At 44.8% G+C, this 24,694-nt stretch overlaps 2 protein-coding genes across 3 annotated transcripts in view; one reads left to right on the top strand and one right to left on the bottom strand.

Moving 5' to 3' along the window:
- The window catches only part of prkcab (protein kinase C, alpha, b), a 73,694-nt gene extending 69,089 nt beyond the window's left edge, over positions 1-4,605 (bottom strand). For both annotated transcript variants that reach the window (XM_076024112.1, XM_076024113.1), the window contains exons 1-2: positions 4,256-4,605; positions 4,095-4,126 (exon numbers count right to left, since the gene is read on the bottom strand). In XM_076024112.1, coding sequence (XP_075880227.1) covers positions 4,095-4,126; positions 4,256-4,422 — 199 coding nt within the window. In that variant the 5' untranslated portion in view covers positions 4,423-4,605. The remainder of the gene's footprint in view (positions 1-4,094; positions 4,127-4,255) is intronic.
- Positions 4,606-5,201: 596 nt separating this feature from the next.
- cep112 (centrosomal protein 112) overlaps positions 5,202-24,694 on the top strand; it is a 91,327-nt gene continuing 71,834 nt past the window's right edge. The window contains exons 1-9 of the mRNA XM_076024111.1: positions 5,202-5,354; positions 5,803-5,915; positions 6,071-6,261; positions 6,548-6,702; positions 11,038-11,113; positions 14,078-14,158; positions 17,343-17,390; positions 17,466-17,552; positions 22,064-22,150. Coding sequence (XP_075880226.1) covers positions 5,816-5,915; positions 6,071-6,261; positions 6,548-6,702; positions 11,038-11,113; positions 14,078-14,158; positions 17,343-17,390; positions 17,466-17,552; positions 22,064-22,150 — 825 coding nt within the window. The 5' untranslated portion in view covers positions 5,202-5,354; positions 5,803-5,815. The remainder of the gene's footprint in view (positions 5,355-5,802; positions 5,916-6,070; positions 6,262-6,547; positions 6,703-11,037; positions 11,114-14,077; positions 14,159-17,342; positions 17,391-17,465; positions 17,553-22,063; positions 22,151-24,694) is intronic.

The following is a 24,694-nucleotide window of genomic DNA, read 5'->3' as shown; positions in this document are numbered from 1 at the left end:
ATTTATGAGTCACAGATGAAAAGACACGACCACCCCACAGCGAGTGGGAAAAAAAAAAAAAAAAACAAAGAAAGAAAGAAGGCGATGCGCAGCAAGAAGGAGGAAAGGGAGGGCTAGTTATGTCCAAGTGGTGCATGTGAGGTTTGGACGCAACCCAGCATGTCCACATGACAGGATGTATCCCTCTGCAGTTGATTACGTCATGCAAAATGTGCATTGTGTACACAAGCCAGCATATTCCATTGTGAAATGTGTGGTGAAACTGTTTTTGTCAACAAACAGGGAAGCGTCACCTCTTAAAGTCTTTGCGTTAGGCCAAAAAGTAACAAAATAGAGCATATATTCTGCACCGAATGTCTGGAAGGCCAAAGCAATAACTTTAATTTGAGCCATTTAACGTGAACATAGGGGCATTTGTATGATCTTAGCCCTGATCATGACCAGGATGTTTCTGATGACCGATTCATCTGTAACATACTGAACTGAGAATCAGCAAACAACACCTTGTGCAGCCAAGACTACAACCAATAATGGGATGGAACAGCTGCTGCTGTGTTCTCAACCCACAGCGCTCCTTGGTTAATAGAGGCATCTCCACCGGTGGACCGCCACACTGTGCGACTCACTGATGCAGGTGATTGGAGCAGAATGAATGAACAGGGGTGGGCTGATGTCTGAGATAGCCCTGCTGCCAAAGGAACCAGCTATCAGCTGTGAACGGAGATGGGGAAAGATGGATGACACGCAGGGGGGGTGCTTTATAACTTCTCTAATGACTCTGAGGAGCTAAACGCTCTGTTGTCCATCTTTGTCTCTCTCAACCCCCCAAATGCTTCACTTTGAGTGTCTTAGTCGAAGAGACTCAAGTGTTTAATGTCTGTGCCTCATATTTTCTCAACGTTTGGGGTCTTTAACATCCTCTGTGACTAAAACAATATCTTTGCCGTCAAAACAGAAAGATGTAAATCAGGACTGTCAGTGGAATGAACATTTTTAACTATAAATCTCTCCCTGCAGTCCTACCTTACCACCCTGCCCTGTGTAATCATGATCCAGTGTTCCATATCTCTGCTGAGCTATCAGCTGTTATAAAAGCCACGGAGTCTCCCCCCCGCTGAGGAGGAGAGCGAGAGGTCCTCGTATCGAGCCCTCCCGGGATTATCCCACTCTACAGTTCTTTTAAGAAGCAACGCATTCCTCATGCACGCTTCCCGAGAGAAAGACGCGTCCGAGAACATGCATCTTTCAGCCCACTTCCATCGTGCTTTTATGGTCAAGGTTCTCTGTGAAACTGTGTTGCGCAGGGACACCTCTGCCCTACAAGCATCTATTCCGCGAGCATTTTTGCAGGGAACGTGTGGTTTCCAGCACAATGCCCTTTCGGAAAGCGAGGGAGCTGGAATTTTAATCTCTGAGTGATGCAATCACTGCGATGTATATGCGTGAAAACACAGATGTGCAGCTGAAGGCTTTGCATACCCAGTTTTATTCTTCAAAAGCACTGAGAGCAGTAGTTTTCTTTTCGATAAAACAGTGCTCTATATATAGGAATATGATATATATAAGAAGAAAGGAAAGAGGGTCAACAGAGTTGACTATTATTAAAAGGGGGATTATTAAAACCATAAACAATCTCACTGTTTGTTCTCCAAAAAGCCTCTTGATGGCGTCAGAGGACACCAGTGATGATTGGTCTGTCTTCTCATTTAAGAGCATTTTAAGAGCAAGTTTCACCCCCTGTGCATTTATTATCACAGTGCTGCAGTCAGCAACATGGTTGATTCGGAAAAAAATCAAAAAGAAGAGGACAAAATCGACTCTCCAACCGCATTTTGACATACTGTCATTCTCTGCAGTGACATTTAGTTATAATGGTCTGAGCCATCCAGATCTACCCACACAAACATTATGATGAGGTGCATTTCACTCACTGCCTGAGCTTTTAAATGCACAGCTAGTCCTGCACCCAGAAGCCTCGTGATATCAATTATTTATTTTAGATGACACTCATACGGCATCCCTGCAAGATTTGTAGACTCAAAACGTATGCATTCATCTTAATCAAAGCACTTTCAATTTAGCAATACTTTGATCTGCATTTTATGCCCAGTTGCGTTAGTGGCCTTTAGCTCTTCTTAGCTCAGTGATCCCCATTATGTTTTGACATCACAGTTTTGTGTTCGGCTCTCTCAGTTTATCAGTCTTCCACAGCTCTCCCTCCAGGTGCCACATTAGCAAATATCTAAGGAAAAACGTTAGATCAACGAAGAAGATAAAAAAAATTGCCGTGAAATCTGATTACCGAGACAGGCTATCAGATACGTTGGGAGATAGGAGCTCTGACCCACACAACAATAGCTATAACACATGTGAACAATTTAGCTGCATGATTGTTCTGAAGGCAGCTGTTGCCAATGGGGCCTGATGAGAGCTGGACTGGTATAAAGTAGGCACCAAGGCCTTCACAACAGTACCCTTCTTCCAAGCCCGGTTGGTGCAAGTGAGCTGAAGACTGTAGGCTGGCGCTGTGCCATTGACGTCATGGCTAGTGGACTCCTCTTTCAGTAAGTTTTGCTTGTTAGTATTTATTGCCTGTACGTCTTAAGATTCTATCAAGGTGCCTGCTTTTAAAATCTTGCAGGGTTTTTTGGCTCTGCGCATTGCTGTTCAATGGCTGTGCTGGTGCAACAATTTCAAAAGGTAACTTTTTTTTTGTTTTCAGATGAAGTTGTTGATAGTGTCCACTATCCTGATTTCACCATTCTCACTTTTTCTCTAGACTACAGATATAAAAGTCAAAACAGAAACATTGGTGATGACGCTGATGATGAGAGGTTCATCTCTTCTGGCTCAGAGTCAGAGGACAGAGACTCAAAACCTGCATCTTCGAACACATTACAGCAGGGCTCTTCTAGACAAAGTGTGCAGAACCCTCTTGGCCCCCAAAACGTGGGGCAACCTGTTAATCGCGGAGCACAGGTGTCAATGGAAAAAGACCCTAATAAGCCACTTGTTTTTCCCCTGAGCATCCCAGCAAACCCGCAACTTGGCGCTGTTAATCAACAGTCAGCAGCAACTGGGCTCTCAAATGGCATCCCTTCATCTTCCCAAGGGTTTTCAGTCTATGATCCACAAAGCAGAGGGCCAGTGACTCACTTGGTGTCAGACTCCGGAGCACCTGCACTTAAGGGTGTTCGCTATGAGGACTTTTTTGACTTTCGTTCACAAAAATCAGGACCCGCTCACCACTACGGTGCAGGAAGAGGGTATAACGAAGGTAGAAACCACCCGCATTTCGTCAGCCGTAGCTCAACAATCAATGCCGGGGTGCCTCTTCACCAAGGCTCTCCGCTCCTTGGAGCTGGTCCAACGGGGGTGGTATACAGAAATGGTGCACCCATAAGCTACAATGAAGGGCTCAACTCAAATCTCCAAGAAACTGTTCCGCAGAGGGCCCGTGGACAAGTCATGCCGCCACCACTGCCGCCTCCATACAATCCAGTCTACTTGACCCAGTCCAGATCTGGCTACAGCCATGCAAGGTACACCCACAGTCACTCCAAATACTCGCCAGACCCTTATGCCCCCATGCCTGTGATGACTGTGGACCTTCAACCTCTGCAAGATGGTCCTGGTGTCAGGGAGGAAACTCGAAGGTACTGTACCTAATCCAAGTCTAGTGATTTTTCTAAAATGTCTACACAAAATGACTTTCTCTTTCTTATAGGGGCAAGTGGTAACAAGGATGGTGTTGCAACTGTCTGGAAAGAAAATTCACAACCGAAGCCTGGCAAATGGCAGCACTTTTTTTTTTTTCTTCCCCCCCCTCTGCAGAAAGCTGTTCACACCACAGAATAAAACTTTAAAACTTGACGTGCTTGTGGCTTTCCTTTCTCTCATACATTCATTGCTTTCACACAAGCCTTAGGTGCATGCATGCAAAACTGTCTTGTGAGCACAAGGAGCCCGAAACCAGAACTAAGCTGTCAAGCAGGGTTCAGCCTCTTGATGCAGTGTAATTTAGCAAAGCGCTGAAGATTTTTGTTAACCTGTAATGCCTATCAAGACATTAAAAATGTATATAAACTGCTTACCTTGACATTGAAATCCTTGTTTTCCAAAACCCCTAAAAAAATAAAAAGGAATGTTAAGGGTTTGGCAAACGGTAGATGTGCTAAAATTGAATAAAACAAGTTTGTCTGCAAGCTTTTCAAAACGCGTTTAAAAGTATATCGCTGGATAAGCGGATGCTCACCATATAAAATCCGTGCAGTGGCTGCAGAACGTTGGTTGCTTGAAAAAACGCGCGGTAAATTTGTGGTTTTTAACTTCGTGCACGTTTTTCTGTCGCAAAGCGCCTTTGCGGGCGAATCTGTTCCCAACCCCGGTTGAGTCATTGTAATGTAAAAGATGGTCAGCCATAATGTGGAAAGGTAGAGAGGAGGGGGGGGACAAAAAGAAAAAAAATTCAGAGCCACAACTTCGCGCTGTCCCGACCGATTGTCCAAAGGTCCAGGTCTGTTCCCGGCTCTTGTGCTGGTGTATGTGCCTGCTCCCTCCTCGCAGACCACACGCCTCCTGTCTTCTCCTGCATGGAGCGCAGCTGAGCGCCTCTTTTTCATTCACAGTGACGTCGATGAAGACCGCCTTCACGTGCTGCGGGAGAGCTGTTGACAACATCCAGAGCAATACTGCTGATGCGGTTCGCGAGATTCGCTGGAAGAAATTGATCAGCCTTTTTTTTTTTCTGTTTTATTTTATTTCTTTTTTTTGTTTGTTTTGAAATGTGCACCAAGTGAAGTCATCGTGTTTGGCATTATTTTGACATCTTCGGTTTCTAATTTGACCGTTCGCTGCTGGTAGGCACAATCCCACTGATCAGGTAATGTGCGCCACCTCGTGGACTTATTTTGCCTTGTCATTTTCAAATGCCTGGCGTTTCAGATCGTGAATGTAACACATCAAAAGTCGTCTTACCTTTCTCTCTTCTTTTTTTTTTTTTTTTTTAAACACAGCTTTTATTTGTGATTTTTTAAATTATTATTTTTTTTACATTTAATATAGAACGAGAAAATCAAAATATACAGAATATACCTCTTTAGAGTATACATTTTTTGAAACATGCAGCATTGTCTATGTTGACGTATTCAAAACAACATGTAATAATGAATACATCACATACAGTAAATTGGTACGCATATCATACCATACCGTGCAACTAGAAACGTCTCGTTTCCACGGCAGCGTGGTGACGCCGCGCCGCGTGCCCGCGGAAAACGGAAGTGTCGTATGGCGACGCGGGGACGCGCACGCAGAAGTTTTGAACCGTTTTGAGCGGCGGTGTCGCTGCTCGCGTAAGTCGCTTGTTTATTTTCTCCTTTATTTTGCTTTTTAACGGCATTGTGCCCGTCTTGGCCGTCATTTAAGTGTCTCTCAGAAACTAAGTAGTAATTAACGCAGCGTTTGGGTCCGTTTTGTTCGTCTGTTGTTTAGTTTTGTTAAATGTTTAGTCGCACTAATGTCACCAGCCGAGTATTAGCCAGGGTACAGTGCGCACTCGTACTCCGTTCGAAATAAATTATTTTTCTGAGTTTTGTTGTTTTAAAATCACAATTTTGGGAGGAAAACGCGGTGGGGCTGCCTTGTTTTCACTGCAGTAAGGATGTCAGCTAGTGGCGCTGATAGCAACATGCCGATAGCTAGCTGCAGCAGAGTACTTGTCAATAACACTGCAACACACTATCATAACCACATCAGCGCCCCGAGTTAAAAACATATTTATTTATTTATTTATTTTTTCAGTCTCCAGCTCAACATGAGCAAGCATGAGGACTGTTACGAGAAGCTGGACTGCGAATTCGATCATTTACTGCTGGATATGAAGCCGTTTGTCCTGAAACACCCCAGCAGGACAGGTAAGATATAGTTACATTTATTTTTATAAGCTTCACATACACAGCACTGTAAACATCAACTATCGGCTAACTCAACTAACCCAAACTGGCAAAACATTACATCGAAACACAAGTGGCCAAATCATAATTTTCACCGTCTTTCCATCTTTTCCCAGATCGCCAGCGATGTGCCTTGTGGATCAAGAAGCTGTGTGATCCTGCCACAGGCGGCTCAGGCCTTAGAGGTCGTAAGAACCGCAACATGTACGCCCGACTGCTTCTTCACATGCTTGAAAGAGGCACCTTAGAGCTGCCCTTCTCAAGCAAACCAGAGCCTGGAAGCCTCAAGACACTACCTACCTACATGGCAAGAACTTCTTCTGTTGGACTTGACATCAGTTATCTTCTCTTCTCTTCTCTTCTCTTCGTTTTCCTTCCCCTTTCTCTGTCCTCACATATTTTTTCCTAATATATCTTCATTTATATTGTTATTGTCACATAGATCAATGCCAACTTCTTAAATGTGATTAACACAATATAAGTCACTGAATGCACAAAACTCAAAAGGACTATTTAGAGTCCTCAAGTTAATTTCTTCGCCTATTTTGTTATCAAAATCGTCATCTCTTGTATTTCATGTTTTTTTTTTCTAGTCTATTTACTTCGATGAGTCCTTGCCTGGTCCCCGCTTAGAGCCCAACAGCGAAGGTCTGCCAGACTGGGTGACAGGAGAGCTGAATGATGACAGCTTGAGATACAGCCAGCTCAAAACCAGGCCCAGTTCAACGCCTGTCAGAGCTAGTCACAGGTAAAGTCACTTGGTACAATTTGGCAACGATGGCATGCGCATGGCATGGTGATGATGATGATGATGATGATGATGATGATCATCTGCTCTTGATTTTTAAACAAAAAACAACATCCAAGATTCAATGACTAAAACACATTAAATCATGAACGCTTATTTAACAACAACAACAACAACAACAACAACAACAACAAAAGACTAGTCCAAGAAAACAAATTTGTTTTCAATTTAGCCCAGCAATTGACTAAAGTATTAACACATTTTGTATGAATTAACAGAGTAATGAACTACATTCGTGTTAGCTACCCCTGGACACTTGAGACCCTCTTTCAGGATTCTCTTGCGTCCTGGTTCCGTAATCACTGCGGCGTATTACAGAAAATGTATAAAGTGAATCAGAAGTGTTATGTGCTGAGTAGTTTGGTCTGAAAAACTGAAACTATACATCATGTGTGACTGCTAATTCACACAGGCTGTCGCCTCTGCATCAAAGCAATTCAAAGAGCTATTTCAAGTCAGAACAGTTGTGATTAAAATATACATGCCATTAAAAGTTAATTACGATGTCACAATCTTTTTCTGAAATTGCATTTGAATGAGGTTTCTCAGTGGTTTAAAATACATTTAATTCCCCAGTGTCTGTTCTTCTCCAGATTCTTAAGATAAACAAGTGTCTGTCATTGTCACAGCTGGCGCTCCATTAAATAACAAAACAGAAAAACTTGAATCCCAATGCACACTTGATTCATTCTGATGCTTTTTGTTGCCATTAGTTCAGCTACACTGGTCACGCTGTATAAACACAGCTGTTGTGACTGATTGCTCATAATATTTGCTCAGCGAGTCTGTCAGAAAAGCCAAAGACGTTGCTAAGTTCTTGCATCAGCCTCCATGAGCTGTCCATTCTGGCTTTTCAAAGAGGCACACTTCAAAACAGCATGAGAGGACGAGGAGCCTCTTTTGCACTCCCTCCATCTTTCTGTTGTTCTTCTTTTTACACGTTCCCAGTGGGGGTCTAACCCCAACTGAGGACAGGCGCTCACATAAAATAGGCTGAGACAAGCAACTCGTCGACTTGTCCGCAGTATAATCCTTACTTGAGCATTGAAAAGCGCATCCGAAATGGCATCCACAAATTGCATGCTAGTGTTCAGGCACTGCAGAAACATACTTGTTTACGGACATCAGTTAATAGCGTGGCAAACAACATTATCATTCAGCCCCACTTACTCAAGGATATTATTTCCTTTTGACTCCAGGGTCTTTCAGAGGCCTGAAAAAGTGAGGTTAGTTAGGGCTCAGGATTTTTTTTTTTATCCCAATTAATGAGAAAGGGCTAAGTGGAGCCCAGTGGCTTGATATGCTCATTAACATAACAAAAGGCGAGCACTGTAAGTGCTGTAAAGAGAGCTTAATGGCCACTAGGGCAACGTGTGAGAAGGAAGTACATGCCCTCAGCTGCAATATGTATTTCAAATTATACCCTCAAAGTGGCTCAAACATTCTCTGGCGTTAAGGATTATTGTCAGGACAGTGAGTCATTCTGAAAAGATGATTACTGAATGAGCTCAGTTCAGCTGTGAAATGCATTTGTGTTGTTCATACTGCTGGTTCAGATTAAAGTTTATCTATTTAAAATAGAGATCGGGCATATTGATTAGCATTTAAATGTCTGTAATAAATGAAAGTATGGACGTATCTACTCATAGCATCCAAAGACAACATTTCATTTCAGTCTGTCACTTTCAGAGCTATTTCTATTTCTATTCACCATGGACATGACTGCAAGGGGGTGCAAGCGATCGAAAGCGGCGCGGCTGTCGCCAACAAGGCGCTGTGCCTTCTCCCTCCTGCCGCAGAGGATGTGAACTGAGAGGTTTTGCAGGGGGCGAGCGGTTGACTGCCGTCGTCTGACTGGGATAAGACCATGAAAGACGCTCAGATCACAGGCTAAGGTCCTGATGGAGAAAATTAGCCTGACCAAGAGTCCTTTTATGTGTCTCTCTCATTTAGATAAGATTAAATGGAAGGAACTCCACTGGCTCCCGCCTTATGATGTGGCAGTGTTTGATCTGGGTCTCTCTGTTGCCATTAGTCAGGTGATGGGGCGGGGCGTCCGCTTAGCTCTTAAAATGTTGAGTTGACTTCCGATTGTTGCATCTTATCGGAAAGTTTCCTCTGTGTGTGTGTGTGTGTGTGTGTGTGTGTGTGTGTGTGTGTGTGTGTGTTGCTACATCACATCCTCCAACCTCATTCGTTCCACCAATTAAAGTCCTCCATCAATCAGTTGCTTCTCAATTCGGCCACCAGATGGCGCCACTGCTTTGTCAAAAGGCACCAACCTGCGCAGCAATGCGGGCAACAAATGCAGTCCAACGCTGCCAAGACGTCATGTGAAGCGATCTCAACCATCGGCCATTTAAATTCCACTTTTCTTTTTAAGGAGACAGCCTGTGGTGAAGACACAGCGCTGCCACGCAGGGGTCCCACATCGCTCCACTTTTCAGAGCGGGCGATGATGTATTTATTAAAAACATTAACACACAGTTTGTTTCAAACGTTGCTTGAGGTAATGCTGCATAATGTGGGACCTCAAATATTCCCAGAATGTTCCAGTCAGTGTATTAAAGCTTTTACCCGCTCTCTTTCCCCCGCTCTGGCCTTCCCCTCCTCAGTAAGTGGGAGCAGGCAGCAGCAATCAATGCTGGTATGAACACTTCACGTCTGCCTCACATAGGCCAGAGTGTTCTTGATCTTGCCTGCAGGTGGTATCGGCTTTTTGCGGAGGGCGTGCAGGGAGGGGGGGAGGGGGAAGAAGGATGTTTGTGTCCCAAGGTCAGACAGCTTTCCTGAGGGCGCCCCAGGCTGAGACCCAGGGCTCACCGGCTCTGCACCTGGAGGTCGGGCTGCAGTAAGGATGTCAGCCTTCTTTAATCAGGCGAGCTGCAGCTTCTGAGGGTCTACATGGTGTTCTCATTTTCCTGTGTGTGTATGTGTGTGTGTGTGTGTGTGTGTGTGTCTGGCCTGACGTGCTACCGCTTTGATCTCCGGGGCCTCAGACTCCAGACACATCTGATTCAATTATCCTCATCCACCTGTTGACTTAGAGGCCCAAGGTTTTTCGCGAAGCTTGCCTCCCCGCAACCCACCCTCACTTCGGCGGCATGTGTTTTGTGCATGTGCGCGCAGGTCAGGTGTGCGAGAGCAACTTCGATGGTTGCGATTGTGTGGCGGTCCTTCGGTGGATTTTGATTGTTGAATTTTAATATCGGCCTTTGGCATTCTATTGGAATTTTAAACAATGCTAAGATTGACTATTTTCAGCATTTATTTTAACTTTTTTATAAAATATCTCAAATATCTCAGCTTCATATGTCTGGGTCTGAGTGAGGAGTTGTCCAGGCTGGCCGGTCTGAGCAGTAGGTTGTTCTTACAATGATCAGGGTAGAGAGGAGTATTTTAGTCATTATCTTTTATTTCTGCTCCATGAAACATTTAAAGCTGGCACACTACTATCCACTGTAATACCTTCCTGTTGGACATTCACTCCGTCCAAAAACCTCTCAGCAAAATTGCCATTTTGAGCAAGATGCCTCTGTGAGAAGCCAACCACAAATCTCACAGTACCAGAAATGGTGATGGTGTGTGTGTGTGTGTGTGTGTGTGTGTGTGTGTGTGTGTGTGTGTGTGTGTATACGTGTGCGTGTGTGCGTCCTAAAAAAATTAAAGAAAGTGACTTTTGCCACCTTAGAAGTCCCTAGAGTGTGAGACGGCGCCCTCCATGGGGCATTTTAAGGACTTAATCGCGTTTCTGGATTTCCCCTCTGGTCTTCTGCATTTTCAGCACCGTCATTCCATTTGCTTCTGTTGGTCCTCTGGAGCCTCATGTGATCATGTATAGGATTGAGCGTCGGTACACGCGCGACTTAATGAGCACAAGCAACAGTGTTTTTTTGCAAATCCTTTTCCGGTCATGACGGACACGACCCCGGAGACGACCGATAGCTCAGGAGTGATTGAGGGACACGTTTGTTAAACGGCTAGCAAAAAAATAAATAAAAGGCGCACGGCGGTCTCCCCCCCCCCAGCGGGTGTCCATGTAAACGAGGTGATGTATGGCAGAGAGACGTTTATTGTTCAGAAAGGGATGAAATGCTGAACCGCAGAAACCATGCAACTAGTGCCAGATGTTGATCTGTGTACACAGAGAGGCAGGCTGCCTACGCAAGCGCATTCATATTCAGACGGAGGGATAACAGCAGACTCCGGAGGGGCGAAAAACGCTCTCGCTCTGCCTCTTTATGCTTCTTTTGCTTTTCTCTCCGTCTCTTCCAGGAGGAGGCCGTGTGAAGAAATGTCCCCAGTGAGACACGGCTCAGTCAAACAGTCACCCAGACGCGATGACGGCAAGGTTTGTTTATCCGGCCCCTTTCAATTTTTGGCCACGTTTTTCATCAAGTGTGAAGCAAATTTGTAAGTAAACGCGCGTTTGAAGACTTTCCACGACCGGTCTGGGGCAAATAAACAATCGTTCCAAGTGTGGAAGAGTTTTGCAAGGATAAGCAGCTTGGCTTGCCGACACAGGCGCTGAGAGCTAAGGGCATGGAAAGGCATTTCGGGTAACATTTCTTTGGTATGATTATTTATTTTTTTTAGTTTTTATTTATTGGAAGAGGACAATGCAGATTAATTTACATTCCTGTCCTAATTTTCAACCGCAGTCCTCCAGCCTGATGTTAGAAACCATTAAAAACACACACAAAGGACAAAAGGGTCATAGTGTATAAAAACAGGGACACAGGAGATGTAAAATTAGAGTAAAAATACAACAAAACCACGTGGGCAACAGAAACTGGCAGACACTAAATAGGAGACAGTCAATAAAGTACTACCGAAACAAATACAACAGCAAGACCGTAATACACAACAAAAACCATTATGTACGGTGCAGTTAATACATTTTAAATTGGGCAAGATGAAACTGTCAGTGATAGATAATTGAGATAGAGGTGCAGCAATGCAACAGCAGGGTTTCTTGTTGGAGTTGTGCTAAGATGGACTGAGAACAGAACAAAACCAAAGACGTGCAGTGTCATAAAGTGCTCCAGTGCTCATGGAAGTATTGCAGTGCTCATAGAAGATGCTGGGGTTTGGGATGGAGGCGCAACAATGCAAAGACAGATCACAATTTCGTGTTGGGAGTTGTGCTAAAAAAGGAGTTGAGAGAAGGTAGTGTGTTTGCAAAGTGCTCTAAGTAGTAAGTCTTTTATAACCAAAGTAATATTCTGAATGAGGCCCACACCAACCTATGCAGAATAACAACAACAGCAACCTGCTGGCGCTAGCAGTAGCGACCGTACTACATCTGCCTGCGCGCTGATCTCAGAAAATCCCGGGGCCCATTTCGCCGTCAAGCCAGAGGAAATCCCCCCCTCAGCTCACGCAGGTTTCTGGGTGAGGCAACAAAAACAGAGCCGATGTTTTGGATCATAATTAATTCACTGAATCGTGCACTCAGTCGCCAGGGTATCGATATGCTGAGAGAAATGCAGTGATGTTGCACACCAGCTCGTGTTAAAAGTCATCGTCGTCTCCATCTATGGCTTGAACAAATCAAACAGCAGAGACACGTCGCCTTTTATGGAAAACAGAACAAAGACAGTTTTGTTTGTTTTTTTTGCACAGATGGAGCAGCCCACCCCCCAAAAAAAAACACCCCACTGTTTTAAAATGCAGTTTATTGGCAGAGTTCTCAGATCATGAAACCAAATGATGCAGAAGGGTAATTCATAACAGAGACACGTTTTAAAGCCATTCACTGTTCTTTTTTTTTCTTTTCATCAAAACACCTCCTGTTTACATTGAGGCTACGTTCCAATTTGTAGCGGCGACTCTTCAGTACATCTGTGGCCAAAACCCATTTCAGGCCGTTCACGCTTATCGGCGGCCAACACGATGCGCTGGCGGTGTGATACAGCGACTGACACGCTCTGCATACTTGGCATTCCGAGATATTGAAACTAAACGCCTGGCGCGCGCTCGCTCTGTTTGTTCAAGGGCGAGGCTCCGGGACCCTGATGCCTTTTTAATCGGACCGGGCATCGGATCCTGGCCGATTCCATTCAGCAATTCCTCTGTCACGTTGCGGCTTCCGTCAACGTCCGCCCAAAGTCCACACTCGCCTCCAGATCGTAATCAAAAGCCGACAGCGTCTCTTCTTTCCATCTCGCGCTCTCGGTTTTTATTAGATATTTCCACCCGGTTTGACTTTTCCGTCCAAAATGCGACTTGAAGAAACCAGATCTTGTATCAACAGAAACTCTGGAAGCTTTTGTGTTCTCTTTGAAAAACAGAATCGAATAAAAATCAGGACAGCGGACAACGTGGGATACGGGGAGCACTGTTTTTTTTTTGTTTTTTTTCAAGTCACATTCTTTCAAATTCAGGCATTTCGTCAAATTTAAAGCCGCACAAACAATAACAAATTTTCTTTGGGTTGTAATTTAAGACGCAGTCTTATGATTAAAAAAATGTTCAAAAAAGGAAAAGTGTGTGTATTTCCCTTTGCGGGGTGGAACTGTGGAATGGGTTGGGTGAGGGGTTGAAGCAAAGTGCAAATAGAGGACACTTTGAAGAACAATGCATAAAAGAAGAAGAAGTCATGTGGTTGAGGAGGACTTGTGTAAAGGGATGATTTTGTTTGTTTGTTTAATTATTATTATATATTTAAGTCAATGGGTGGACATGTGGGTTAGAAATATTTTAATTGTATACATCTTAGTAGTTTGATAGTTGATCGATATGGCTGTAATTTAGCTACTTTTTAAGAAAGTTCGAAAGGGTCAGGATGATATAAATATGAATCTTCATATTTACTTTTTGTTCAAAATAATAAATGAATTTAATCAAATAAAAATCCAGGAGGCCTCTCTTAACAAAAAGCCTGAGAGGAAACAGCACATGCGTGCCCCCCCCTTTGGAATGTACCGACATGATGTGGAACTGCCAAACATCTGGAGCGCCCCATGTGGGAGGGAGGGATGGAAGGAGGGAGGAATGGAGGGAGGGCGGGAGAGAGGAGTCGAGGAGCAGAAGGGGGGCTCTGAGTGCGAGGAGCAGAACGCACGTGGGTGTAATGTATGTCTGCAAACTCTGACGGAAGCCTTTCCGCTCCGCTCCGTTCCGAGTTCCGTTGTGTCAGAGCGGGAAAACCTCACGTCGAGTCGCTGCTCGTTTGCCTCCTCGGGCCAAACTGCCAATCAAAGCCGTTGTTTACGATTTATTTGCAACACTGTAACTCCCCCACTCACCCACTCCCCTCTTCTTTTTTTTTTTTTTTAACCTCTCGCATCTTTCCCCCCCCTCCCGTCCTCAGGTGAGCGAGGGACTTCAGGCAGACGCGTCTCTGCTGGATGACAGTGACCTGGAGGCTCGTCTCAACCGGTGGAACCTCGGGGTGAGTCCGCGGGCGGCGCCCCGAGCTCCGGAGGCGCACGTCGGCGCCACCTCTGGTTGACGGCGAGCGCAGCGAGATGAGATCTAAATCACCGAATCGCAACCAGCGGCGGCGACGCAACCTCCCTCCCCGCCGTCACCGGCCCCGCCCGCCGCTTTTTATTGGCTGACGCCGATGGGATGCGGATGGGGTGAAAGGTCGCGTTTTTGGGACGCGCGCGCCGCTTTTTATCACTTCCAAAGTGGCGCCGAGCCAGAGTTTGATCAGCGCTCAACGCCCCCCAACCCATGCCGTTCATTCCCTTATTTACTCCCCGTCTGAGGTGGGAAGTAACACAGTAGAAATACTTTAAACTTTAAACGTTTTCAGGACAGAGAAAAATAAAGTCGAAAATAGTTATTGTTATTGTTACAATAACTGTATTGTTTCTTTAATTGTAAATGTATTCATGCTTAAACACATTTCAGAACCTTTACTTTCTTACTTTTACTTGAGTAAAGGAGTTAAATCAGTACTTTTACATTTACTGGAGTTTTAAGTGAAAAAGTATTCATACTTTTACTGAATTACATAATGTGAATACTTTTACCACCTCTCCCCCTCCACACCTCTCTCCCCATTCCACACACACGTTTGCTCCGCCCTTTTTTGGGTTTTGAATCTCCGTCCTTTCATCTCGTCCCCCCCCCCCCCCCCGCGCTTGTTTTCTTCTCTCCCTTTGCACTTTCTCCCGCTGTCTTTTCGCATCCATCCCTCCTGGAGTCTTGCCCTCCCTTGTTCAGTGCGGAGGGTAATCTGAGGTGTCCATCGGGCAGACGTGGAGCTGCGCGCCGCTTCGCTCCACTCTTTCCTCCGCGTCGGGCCGCTGATAAGGGCCATATTGCTTGGCGACGCTCCCCCGGGGGGGGGGGCCTTCATCTCTCGAATCAACAGATGTTCCTCCTCACACACTGGGGCCATGCAGACACACACACACACACATAGCCCCCTTCAAGTTTATAGAAGTTTTTAGACATGCGTTACTTCAAAAGCGCCCATCTCCTCCTAAATCCAGCCGCAGCCGGGCGTTCCTCTCCTTAAAATTTCAAATATCTTGAAGTCTGTTTCTTTTTTTTCATCTTCAGAAGCGGCTCAAATTCAAACGCTTGTTTCCTTTCAACGTATTAAAGATCGTGCAGTCGGTTATAGTAGCCATACTGGTCAGAAGATAGCAGATTGCGTTAGACTTTGATAGAGCGTCCTGAAAGACACATGCACACACACACACACACAAAAAAACCATAAGACCACAATCTGTCTCGTCTTTATAGGTAGTCGGCAGCGTCCTTCGCCTTGAGATTTATCTGCGATGGGAATCCGGTAAAGCTGCTTTTGTCGCACGTAGACCAAGAAGAAGAAGAAGAAGAAGAAGAAGAAGAAGAATGCTTATTATCACACTAGGGGGAAATTGCAGCGTCCCAGCAGCATATAAATTAAAAAACAGAAGCACACTGACGGTTACAGAGAGTAGTTTGAAGAGAATAAAATACAAATATTTACATTACTATAAATATTTCTATACAAAATGGAACTCTGCCCATTTTTCACACTGAATCCGATGGCCATTGGCGTGTCCCTTGTCTCTGCGGTCAGGTGGGACTGTTGATTGTTACCCAGAACTGCTCTATAACTACACATCCATCCATCAACTGCGTGTTTAGCTCACCCAACGCCCCACCAGGCTGCTGCTTCTGGTTCCTCCTCCGTGCCCCGGGTGCCATCCATCACTGTCCTCGCCGCCACCAGCAGCACAGGGTGCAGAGCCAGCCGCCCGCCTACCCGCCCACCCGCCCGCCAGCCTGGATTTATTTATATGCAGAATAAATAGCGGGCGCCGTGGACACGTGCGCTCGGAGTTGCGGGTTTAGCAGCGCGGCGCCGTGCCAGCTTCGCCCCGCAAGCGTTTAGTCTGCTTCTCATGCAACGCCGGGCCTGTAGGGCCGCGCTCAATCAAATCTGATGACTGGGCTGTCTGCGGGTTCACGGAGGGGAGGAAAAAAAAAAAGCCGTTTGTCTCCTCTGCCCGGGCCGCACTTTTAAAAAGGATATGGATTGATCCGTCGCTCTGAAAATATGGATTTTTTTTTTCTCTCTCTCTTCTCAACCAATTTGAAAGGAGCGATTCATCACACGTCGCATCGACTGCGCCGAGTGGTTCGTCGTCTCTCTCTCTTTGGCGCGCGCGAATTACAACGGCGTCTGTGTTCGTGCCAGACGTCTTCCTTTTGTTGGGAGGCAGGCAAGCGCGTCAGCTAACGAATCATTTTCACTTCCATCACACAGTTAGTCGGAATAAAGCGCAGCGGCTTTCATCTCCTAACCATGCGTTTCACCTGTCACCCGCTCCCCCTCAAGCAACAGTTAGTGACTTTATTCCGGTACAGTAGCTCGAGCGCCTGACAACGTTTAATCCTTTCTTCTTCGTTTTTTTTTTTCCACCGCCGAATGAGTCCCGCGTCGCCCTCCTTTCACGTTGCTCCGACTCTTTTTCACCCTCGTTTTGAAAAGACTTTACAGCCGAATTGTTTGCCCGCCGCCGAGCTGTCACCTCCAAACGTCGGCTTCAGCTAAAGGCCGCGATCTTGCCAGGGGGTTAGCGGGTCCCCGCTGACAGCGTCGGGATGACGGGGCAGGATCGCAGGGAAGTAATGGGGTCACAAGTACGAAAGAGGATTAGGGCCACAAGAAGAGAAAAAAAATATTACAGGAAGGAGATTTTTTATTTATGTTTTCAGTTCGAGTTTTATGCTGAAATTTCGTCTATTCAAAATTTCGTGAAAAAGTCGACGTAAAAAAGACGAAATTTTGTGAATATAGTCGAAATTTCATGAATAAAGTTGCCTCAAATTAAGTGGAATTTGGCGAGTAGACTGGATGGATGGTGGATTAACCATAAATTTAAACTTTATCCTCGGATTGGAAAAAGAGAATTCTATCTTAATTTTTTTCTCTTCTTGTGGCCCTGACCCTCTTCTGTACACAAGGCACTGCATCGTGTCACAGAGCCCAGGAGAAAGATGGGCTGAAACTAGCATCTCTATCCGCACCGCTGTAGTTTTCATGCATTAGCAACCAGTTTGTGATAGATTTTGGTAACAGAAAAGCTTTGTCATGTTCGTTTCTTTCCTCTTGTGGCATTTTACAGATCGAGAACCCCAGGTACCTGCGGGAGAAGCCTGTTCCCTTCACCTCAGTGAGTTGCCAAGGTGCCTCTCGAAACAACGCTCGATCACCAGATCTGTTCTAATCTCTTGTAAAACGCCCGTAGGTTCTCCGGTCCAGCTTCGAGAGGAACAGCTCCTCGGTCGATGATGAAGGTCCTCAGCTTTTGGGAAGCCAGGAGCTGCACACCACAGTGAGCAAAACCTCCCTGACGATGTGTGATTAACGTCATGAGTCCAACGAGCGAGATGCTTTGTGGTATTTCGGATTCATCTCAGCCCCGCCGTCGGCCTAAATCTCCTCTGGTGCCGATTCACTGCAATGCTGCTATGCAAATGGGCTCCAACAGCCTAATGGCATTAGACACCCCCTCAGCCCTGTAACGCACGTCCTCTTGCTTAGTTTGTATTGTGGAAAATGCCCGAGACGAGCATCCCTCTCAAAAGACCAAAATAATGCCGGCTGTGTGTGATGACAATTTTTTTTTTCTCTCTCCTTATGTGGTTTTAAGCTCAAAATCCCATTCTGGGAGGACGCTTTGAAGTACAATCTCCCTCTCTTTCCCAACCTCGCCTGAGCCAACGCTGTGCCATGTGCCATTACCTCCGACGTTAAATGCAGAAATGAGCATGACTCGGCTGTAATGGCCGTGGCCCCTCATGCCTGCGCCGCTTGCTAAGACGGGGTTTCTTCGGGTGAAGGCAGGAGAGTGGAAGGGAAAGGGGACGGCCTGAGAAATCCGTCTGAATGGTGCATAGCAAACACCTTGCGCAGCAGCTGGGTCACTCAGTATTCACATGTTAAAGTCTTGCCAATTTGAAAGGAAGAGTGCCTTGGAACTGTTTCCTACTTACAAATCATCTATCTATAGGCTCTTTACCAGATGGATGTAAAAATATATTTTTTATTACAGTCATTTTATTTTGTGTTCTATTTTGGACTTTGTCTTAAAAATGTAGAAATGAATTAACTTTAAATTGACACCTCGAGTACTCACTCACCCTCTACGTGTCCACATAAGCAGGCTCGTTCTACCCGTGGGCTTGCATTAGACGTTGCCCAAGCGATACCAACACATTAAAGTAGCCGGCCCGGTGTTGTTTGATCCTGCTGCAGACGACTTCACAGCGGTGCGTGGCGGGAATCCAAATCTATCACATCTGAGTAGAGCGTGTTTAAACCGGACAACAACTTCTCTTTTATATGCACCGTATTTAATCCAGTTTGTTACCTTGGATGACACCATTGCAGACTGCAGCAATGCAATCCATCCCTCTAATCCTGCAACACATTGTGCTGTCCGACAGCTGTAATGACTGGTTTATGCTAACATTTGGTGTTGTTGATTTAGTTTGCCGGTCGTTTGAGGACATTAGTTAGTGGTTATTAGTGTTTAAAGGGATTTTATTTAAGTGTCCTGACAAGTTTGCATAGTGGTCAGGTTTTAGATTTCAGCATTTTTAAATACGTGAGGTAACACTTTGGTGCATAACACAACTTTAAAATTACGAGGAAGTCTGTTTCTACTTTATTTCTGGATAACTATATCTCAGAAAAAAAGAATTTACGAACCTTTGATTTGTTGGATGCTATTGTAAAGGCTGTTTAAACATCCATACGGCCATAGATATTATGAGCGCTGTTCCTGTTATATCTTAAATTATCATCCATGCTAGCTGCTCTAAGTTGTCCTTCAATTGTACAGCTGTCCCCCTGCCATTGACACATCACAGTCATGAAAGAGGAATTCTTAAACTCATTTAAGGTAGAAACAAACTAACAAATATCCCAAATTTTGTCCAGATTCTAGTCAAGTACAGATTCGTTGCTTTCTGTCAGCTTTCAGGAACTTTCCTGTCTGCATCTTAGCGAAGAATATTGTTTTCTTTTAAGTAAGTTGTAAAAAAAAAAAAAAAAAAAAAAAAGTCTCACAGTAGGAGATACTTCTCATGACAGTTTACTGGAGAAAACTCCAGCAAACTGGCTGGACTTTGCATTTTGAGTTAGTTGTCGGGTTTAGCCATTGGCCAAAGTCGTGTAATTAAAACACTGAAGATGCTCCTGATTGAAGAAGCTTTGCCTTTTGTTTCGCTGTTATTAATATAACCCCCTGGTACCTGACCAATCTGAAGAAAATGTTGCGTGCAGTCACGCTCTCGTGCTCACAAGTCCCCACTTGGGGCTCGGGACCTTTTGCTTTTCTGCAGCCATAATGATGCGGCCCCTCTAATCTTCGGGGATCCTCGGGGACGGAGCGCCAGTTCTCAGCGCGGATTTAAGAGGGCTATCGCCCCGTCTTATCTGAACGATTTTTAGAAGCTAAGAAAGGGCAAACCATTGAGCTGTAGTAGTTTGGAAGGGGACCGGCTGTGTTGCTGGCCTTTAAAGATCCAGCTTCACACTGGAAGACAGAGGAGACTCGCACAGCCCCTTAATGATAGTTTCTACTTTATACAGCTCTGTCCCCGAACCTGGATTTTATTTTTGTTTGGTGTGTTCACTCAGGCATCTGGAGTGTTACGCTATTTGCTAATCTGTATTACAACCGCCTTCCTTTAAAACCTTGTTTTTAGCCTGTCAGAGAGCTAATTTAACTCTGGGTTTTAATCCAACCCGACGGCTGACGTGCGATGATCTTTTGGTGACAGTATGCAAATCAAACCCAGACGCTTCTCAGCAGCTCGCAGCATGCCGCGTGGCCCCTACCGCCGAGTGACGGTTGTTTGCCGCGGATGAAAGACGCGCCGGGACAATGCGCGTCACCCGCCTGGGAAGAAAAAAAAAGATGCACAAACACGACCTTGCTTTGCGTGGCGGCTAACGGTTAGCGGGCGATTTGTGAACACGTCCTCCTTGAGGTAGCGGGGGTGGGGGCGATAAAAGGCGTTGACCCTGCGCCGGCTTTGATCGCGGGGGGAGAAAAAAACATATCTGTTGTTTCTGATTTCTCCTCGGATTCCCTCTCTTGGATCCACCCACCCCTGCACCACCAACACCACCAACACCACCGCCTCTCCCTCAAATCCTTTCCAGAGCGAAGTGAGAAAAAAACACGGCATCTTACAGCATCTGCGTTTCTGAAGAAGAGTGGTGGTGGGGGGGGTTGCAGCACCCAGTCGGGCTGATTGAAGGCATTCCGACGCCTTAGGTGTACGACATTCCTCCTCCTCCTTCCCTTCACTGACGCCTTTTATAAACAAGTTTCAAACGTCCCTGATCTAGTTTGACAAACTTTCTCCAAAGACCATTTGAAGAAAGGATGAGAAAGTGACACCCACACATGCGCCTCTCATCCCCCTTCTTTTTGCTCTTCTCCTTCTTCTTCTCCTTCTTTTGCAGCAGCAGAATCAGGTCTCCGCTTACTTCTTCTGTTTTTCGATCACTGCCATCTCTTCCTCCCTTTTGCCGTCAACTCCTTTCTTTTATAGCCTGACGGCTCTCCTGTGGTCCCCTCGATTGCAGAAGAAATGGCGGGAAATCAAGGAGGGGGGGAGAAAAAAAAAAGATGAAAGAGCCAGAATGCTAAAAGGGTTTTGTCAAGAGTGCGGTGTGTACTGTAAAATGTAGGTTCAGTAATGAAGGGGAGCAGCTAATGGGCTTGTTGTGACTCAGTAGTATATCGCTCTATTTATATATATGTGTGTGTGTGTGTATACATATATATATATATATATATATGTACATATATATGTGTATATATATATATGTACATATATATGTGTATATATATATATGTATATATATATATTTGTATATATATATATATATGTGTATGTATATATATATATATATATGTATATATATGTGTATATATATATATCAGTCAATGGCCATTTAACAGAAAGAACAGCAGTCGTCTTTATTACTCAGTTCAAACACTTTGAAAATGCCAATTTTTGAATCCATTTTTTTTAAATATATATATATACATACATATATATATATATATATATATATATATATATATATATATATATATATATATATATATATATATATATACATATATATATATATATATATACATACATATATATATATCCATATATACATATGGATATACATATTATAACCATTTTGGTATGAAATATGTCAAACTCTATTTTCAAAATATAGAACTCAGGAGGGGAAACAGTCCTGTCTGAAATGTATACAGACGCTTGAAAAAAAAAAGTGGATTAAAAAATTGGCATTTTCAAAGTGTTTCAACTGAGTAATAAAGACGACTGCTGTTCTTTCTGTTAAATGGCCATTGACTGATACGCTGCAGCTTATCAATTATGCAGCACACCCCCAAGCTAAAGAGTAAAAGGCTCTTTCCCTTAGTTTCGTACTCGCCACGATAAAACCCTCTTTACTTTACACAGCAACACATTTTTTTTTGGGCACTGGCAAAAGTTTACTTTTTGTTCTATGTTGAAAGACTCTTAAAAAAAAAAAAGGAAAAGATCTCTCCTTCTTTTTTTGGCCTCCGAAAATATGTTTTATGACGTGTCAGGAGCATTCTTTCCTTCGAGAAGCTACTGAGGCTCATCTCGTCTGACTGTTTGACACCCTATTCTCTCGACTCATCAGACATTTCAAACGCATTCTCAGCATCCCGCGCTCTCCGTTCTTCAGTGGGTTCTCTCCACTTAGACTTTTTGGTTTGAGATGAAATTGCTCGCTGAAACCTGCATGACACGGTGTTGTATTTTTTTCCAGAGTGACGTGAAGTTGAGACTTCTGGAGGCCAAACACCAGGAGGAGAAACTGATGATGCAGCAGAGGCACGATGCAGATGTTGAGAAGGTGAGAGGCTGGAGAGTGTTGACGGTGGATGGAAGCTTATTCGTGGCCCGAATGTTTGCTCATCGCCATCCTGCTCACAATTCTTATTGTGATGATGCATAGCCTTTTGGAGAGAGTTGTGTCATCCTAAAAGTGAAGTCCTGCGCTGGTCTAGTTTTCTAGGGATTTTTTTTTTTTTTTTTTTTGAAAGATTCTCACCCCCTTATTGTTCTTATCATCTTTGGGCTTTTTTCCCCCCAGATGCATAAGTAACTTCCAATCATTCCACGCCTAAGCTTCCATTAAGCACGAAAAGTTTCGCGTTCGTTTGACAATTCGACGTCTCGCCAGCGATTGGAAACGCGCACCGCTCGCTCGCCGAGCTGCCGTGAAAACTAGTTAACCTGCCTCATGGTGCATATAATCCACTCCTGGATTCCTTTTTGTGACTAATGAAAGGGAAAAGAAGGCTGCTCGCTCCCGGATTCATTGCGCCCCATCCGGCAAAGCAATCACCTCTTCAAAGCTCTTTGTCATCTGGGTAATGCGGCTTCGCCCCACATGAGGTGCCCATCAGCGAGGCGGCAGATCAAGCACCTGGGATCTGTCGCCACTCTCGCCGCCACTTCCTCTCGCCGCCGCTGCCGCCGCCGCAGAGGCTTTTAATAAAAACAGAGAAAACACTTCGGCTCCTTTCTCTTCCCTTCAAGTTGCCCGGTGACTCTTTGTGCTTGACAAGAGACAGGCTGACAGCTCTTTAGCTCCCACCCACCCTCCCTTTAATTACACACAGATTGCCAGTTATGTCTGATTTAATTTCCCTGGTAATTTTACCCATTGTTCCCCCTAGTGGCCTCAAAGGAGGTTGCGATTCAGGGGCCCGGCGTGGGCCTGATGGGAGCGGGGGGGCGGCGGGCGAAGGTTTGCCTTTAATTACTCCCCGTATGAATAATGTATAGGCTGTCAGAAGGCGACTGGTAATTGTCACCGTGTTTGAAATGAGGAGGCTAATGAGAAAACAGGCCTGCTAATGGGTTTTGGATCACTGCTGTGTTGACAAATAATTCATAGCTCATGGGATGAGACACAAGCACGTTTTTTTTCCCCCCTAAGGGGAGCAATATTTAAACAGTGAAAACTGTACACGAGGGGAAAATAGGTGTCTTAAATATTGTTTTTCTTGGTGATTCTTTTCTTTGTGCCTTTTGTTTGCATTTTTTTCGGGCGGACAATGCGCTAAATCCATCCCTCGCGCGTTGTCTGAATTCACATCAAACTTGGGTTTTATCTGCCATCTGAAATCTTTGAAATTAAATTGCCCCAGAATGTTTCCCTGAAAGGTGTCATTTCACACGTGCGCCCCGCCTCCACCCAAACCCCGCCAGATCTGACACCGTCTCACCGCCTCATCCGCCGGACCCCTGCAAAGATAATCACCCTCGGGTGGGGAATGGTGGATGAAAAAAAAAAAATTGGGTATCCCCTAAATATTTTGTGAACTTTGCTCCAGACAGGCCCACGCTCCTTTCATCTCCGCCATCCCATCCATACAGAAAACATCAGGCACGGGAAACTAAGTGCACTTTGATAATACAAAAAATGTCTGACAAAAAGGGGGCGGACAGCCTTTTTAGTTTTCGGGATAGGTTTTGATGAAATAAAATAAGCTTTTAGCCAAACGCTAAGAGCTCTGGTCATTGGTATACTTTGTTTTGTTCTGTCCTCATATTAAAATAAAAGAAGTCGCATTGGCCATTTTGCTTGTGAACTCAACACTGAGTGGTTTTCCTACGCAGAAAGAGGGTTTTAAAGTCTTCTTTTTTCTCTTTTCTTTTTTCTTTTTTTTTTTTTTTACAATGAAATGATGTGTAACGGAGGGAGTTGGCAGAGTTGGCGCCCCCTCTGGCAAGAAACACTTCAGGCCAAAGGTGCTGGTCTTGCCACATGAGGTGTGACTGCTGTAAAAAAAAACAAAACAAAGGCAGCCAAAACCATCCAGTCTTGCACCAGGTCCACCAGTGCGCTGTGTCAGCGGATCAGGGTGGTCCACGTCGCGCAGATACGTTCCTTCTTCGCAGAGGAATTATTATTATTATATTGCGGGTCTCTATCGTTGCATCATCACACGACTAATGACTTCCAGACGGCCGCGGCAAACAGGTGCAGCTCCCTCGTCACACTCCGCCACACACACTCTGGCTCACTCTGTCGCCGTTTCACTCAGTAAGCCGGAGTCTCGACGGGATCAGATCAGCATGTGGATGATAAATCCATCCATTTGTCAGCCCATGTGTTATTTTTTTTCCCCCATATGAACGGAACATATGGATGTAAATGTGCTCTGTGGAATTTCAATTAAAACAAAGTTCAAACACTGCTTCCCTTTGCAGTGAATATATCAACTTTTAAGCAAACTTGTGATTAAAAAATTAACTTGGAGCCATTTTTGTGACGTCACACTTCTACATACAAACTATTTCAACAGCTGTGTATTTATTTATTTCGACTTTCAAAGTTTAGGCTCATCAAAGTGTGTCTCAACAAATAAATATCATTATGCAAAGG

The sequence above is a fragment of the Nelusetta ayraudi genome, unplaced genomic scaffold (genome assembly GCF_046127955.1).
Source record: "Nelusetta ayraudi isolate G7.1 ecotype Tasmania unplaced genomic scaffold, CSIRO-AGI_Nayr_v1 ptg000016l, whole genome shotgun sequence".
In the NCBI taxonomy this organism is placed as follows: Eukaryota; Metazoa; Chordata; class Actinopteri; order Tetraodontiformes; family Monacanthidae; genus Nelusetta; species Nelusetta ayraudi.
The sequence above is the reverse complement of the archived record's forward strand: the minus strand, read 5'-3'. Positions and strand labels throughout refer to the sequence as shown.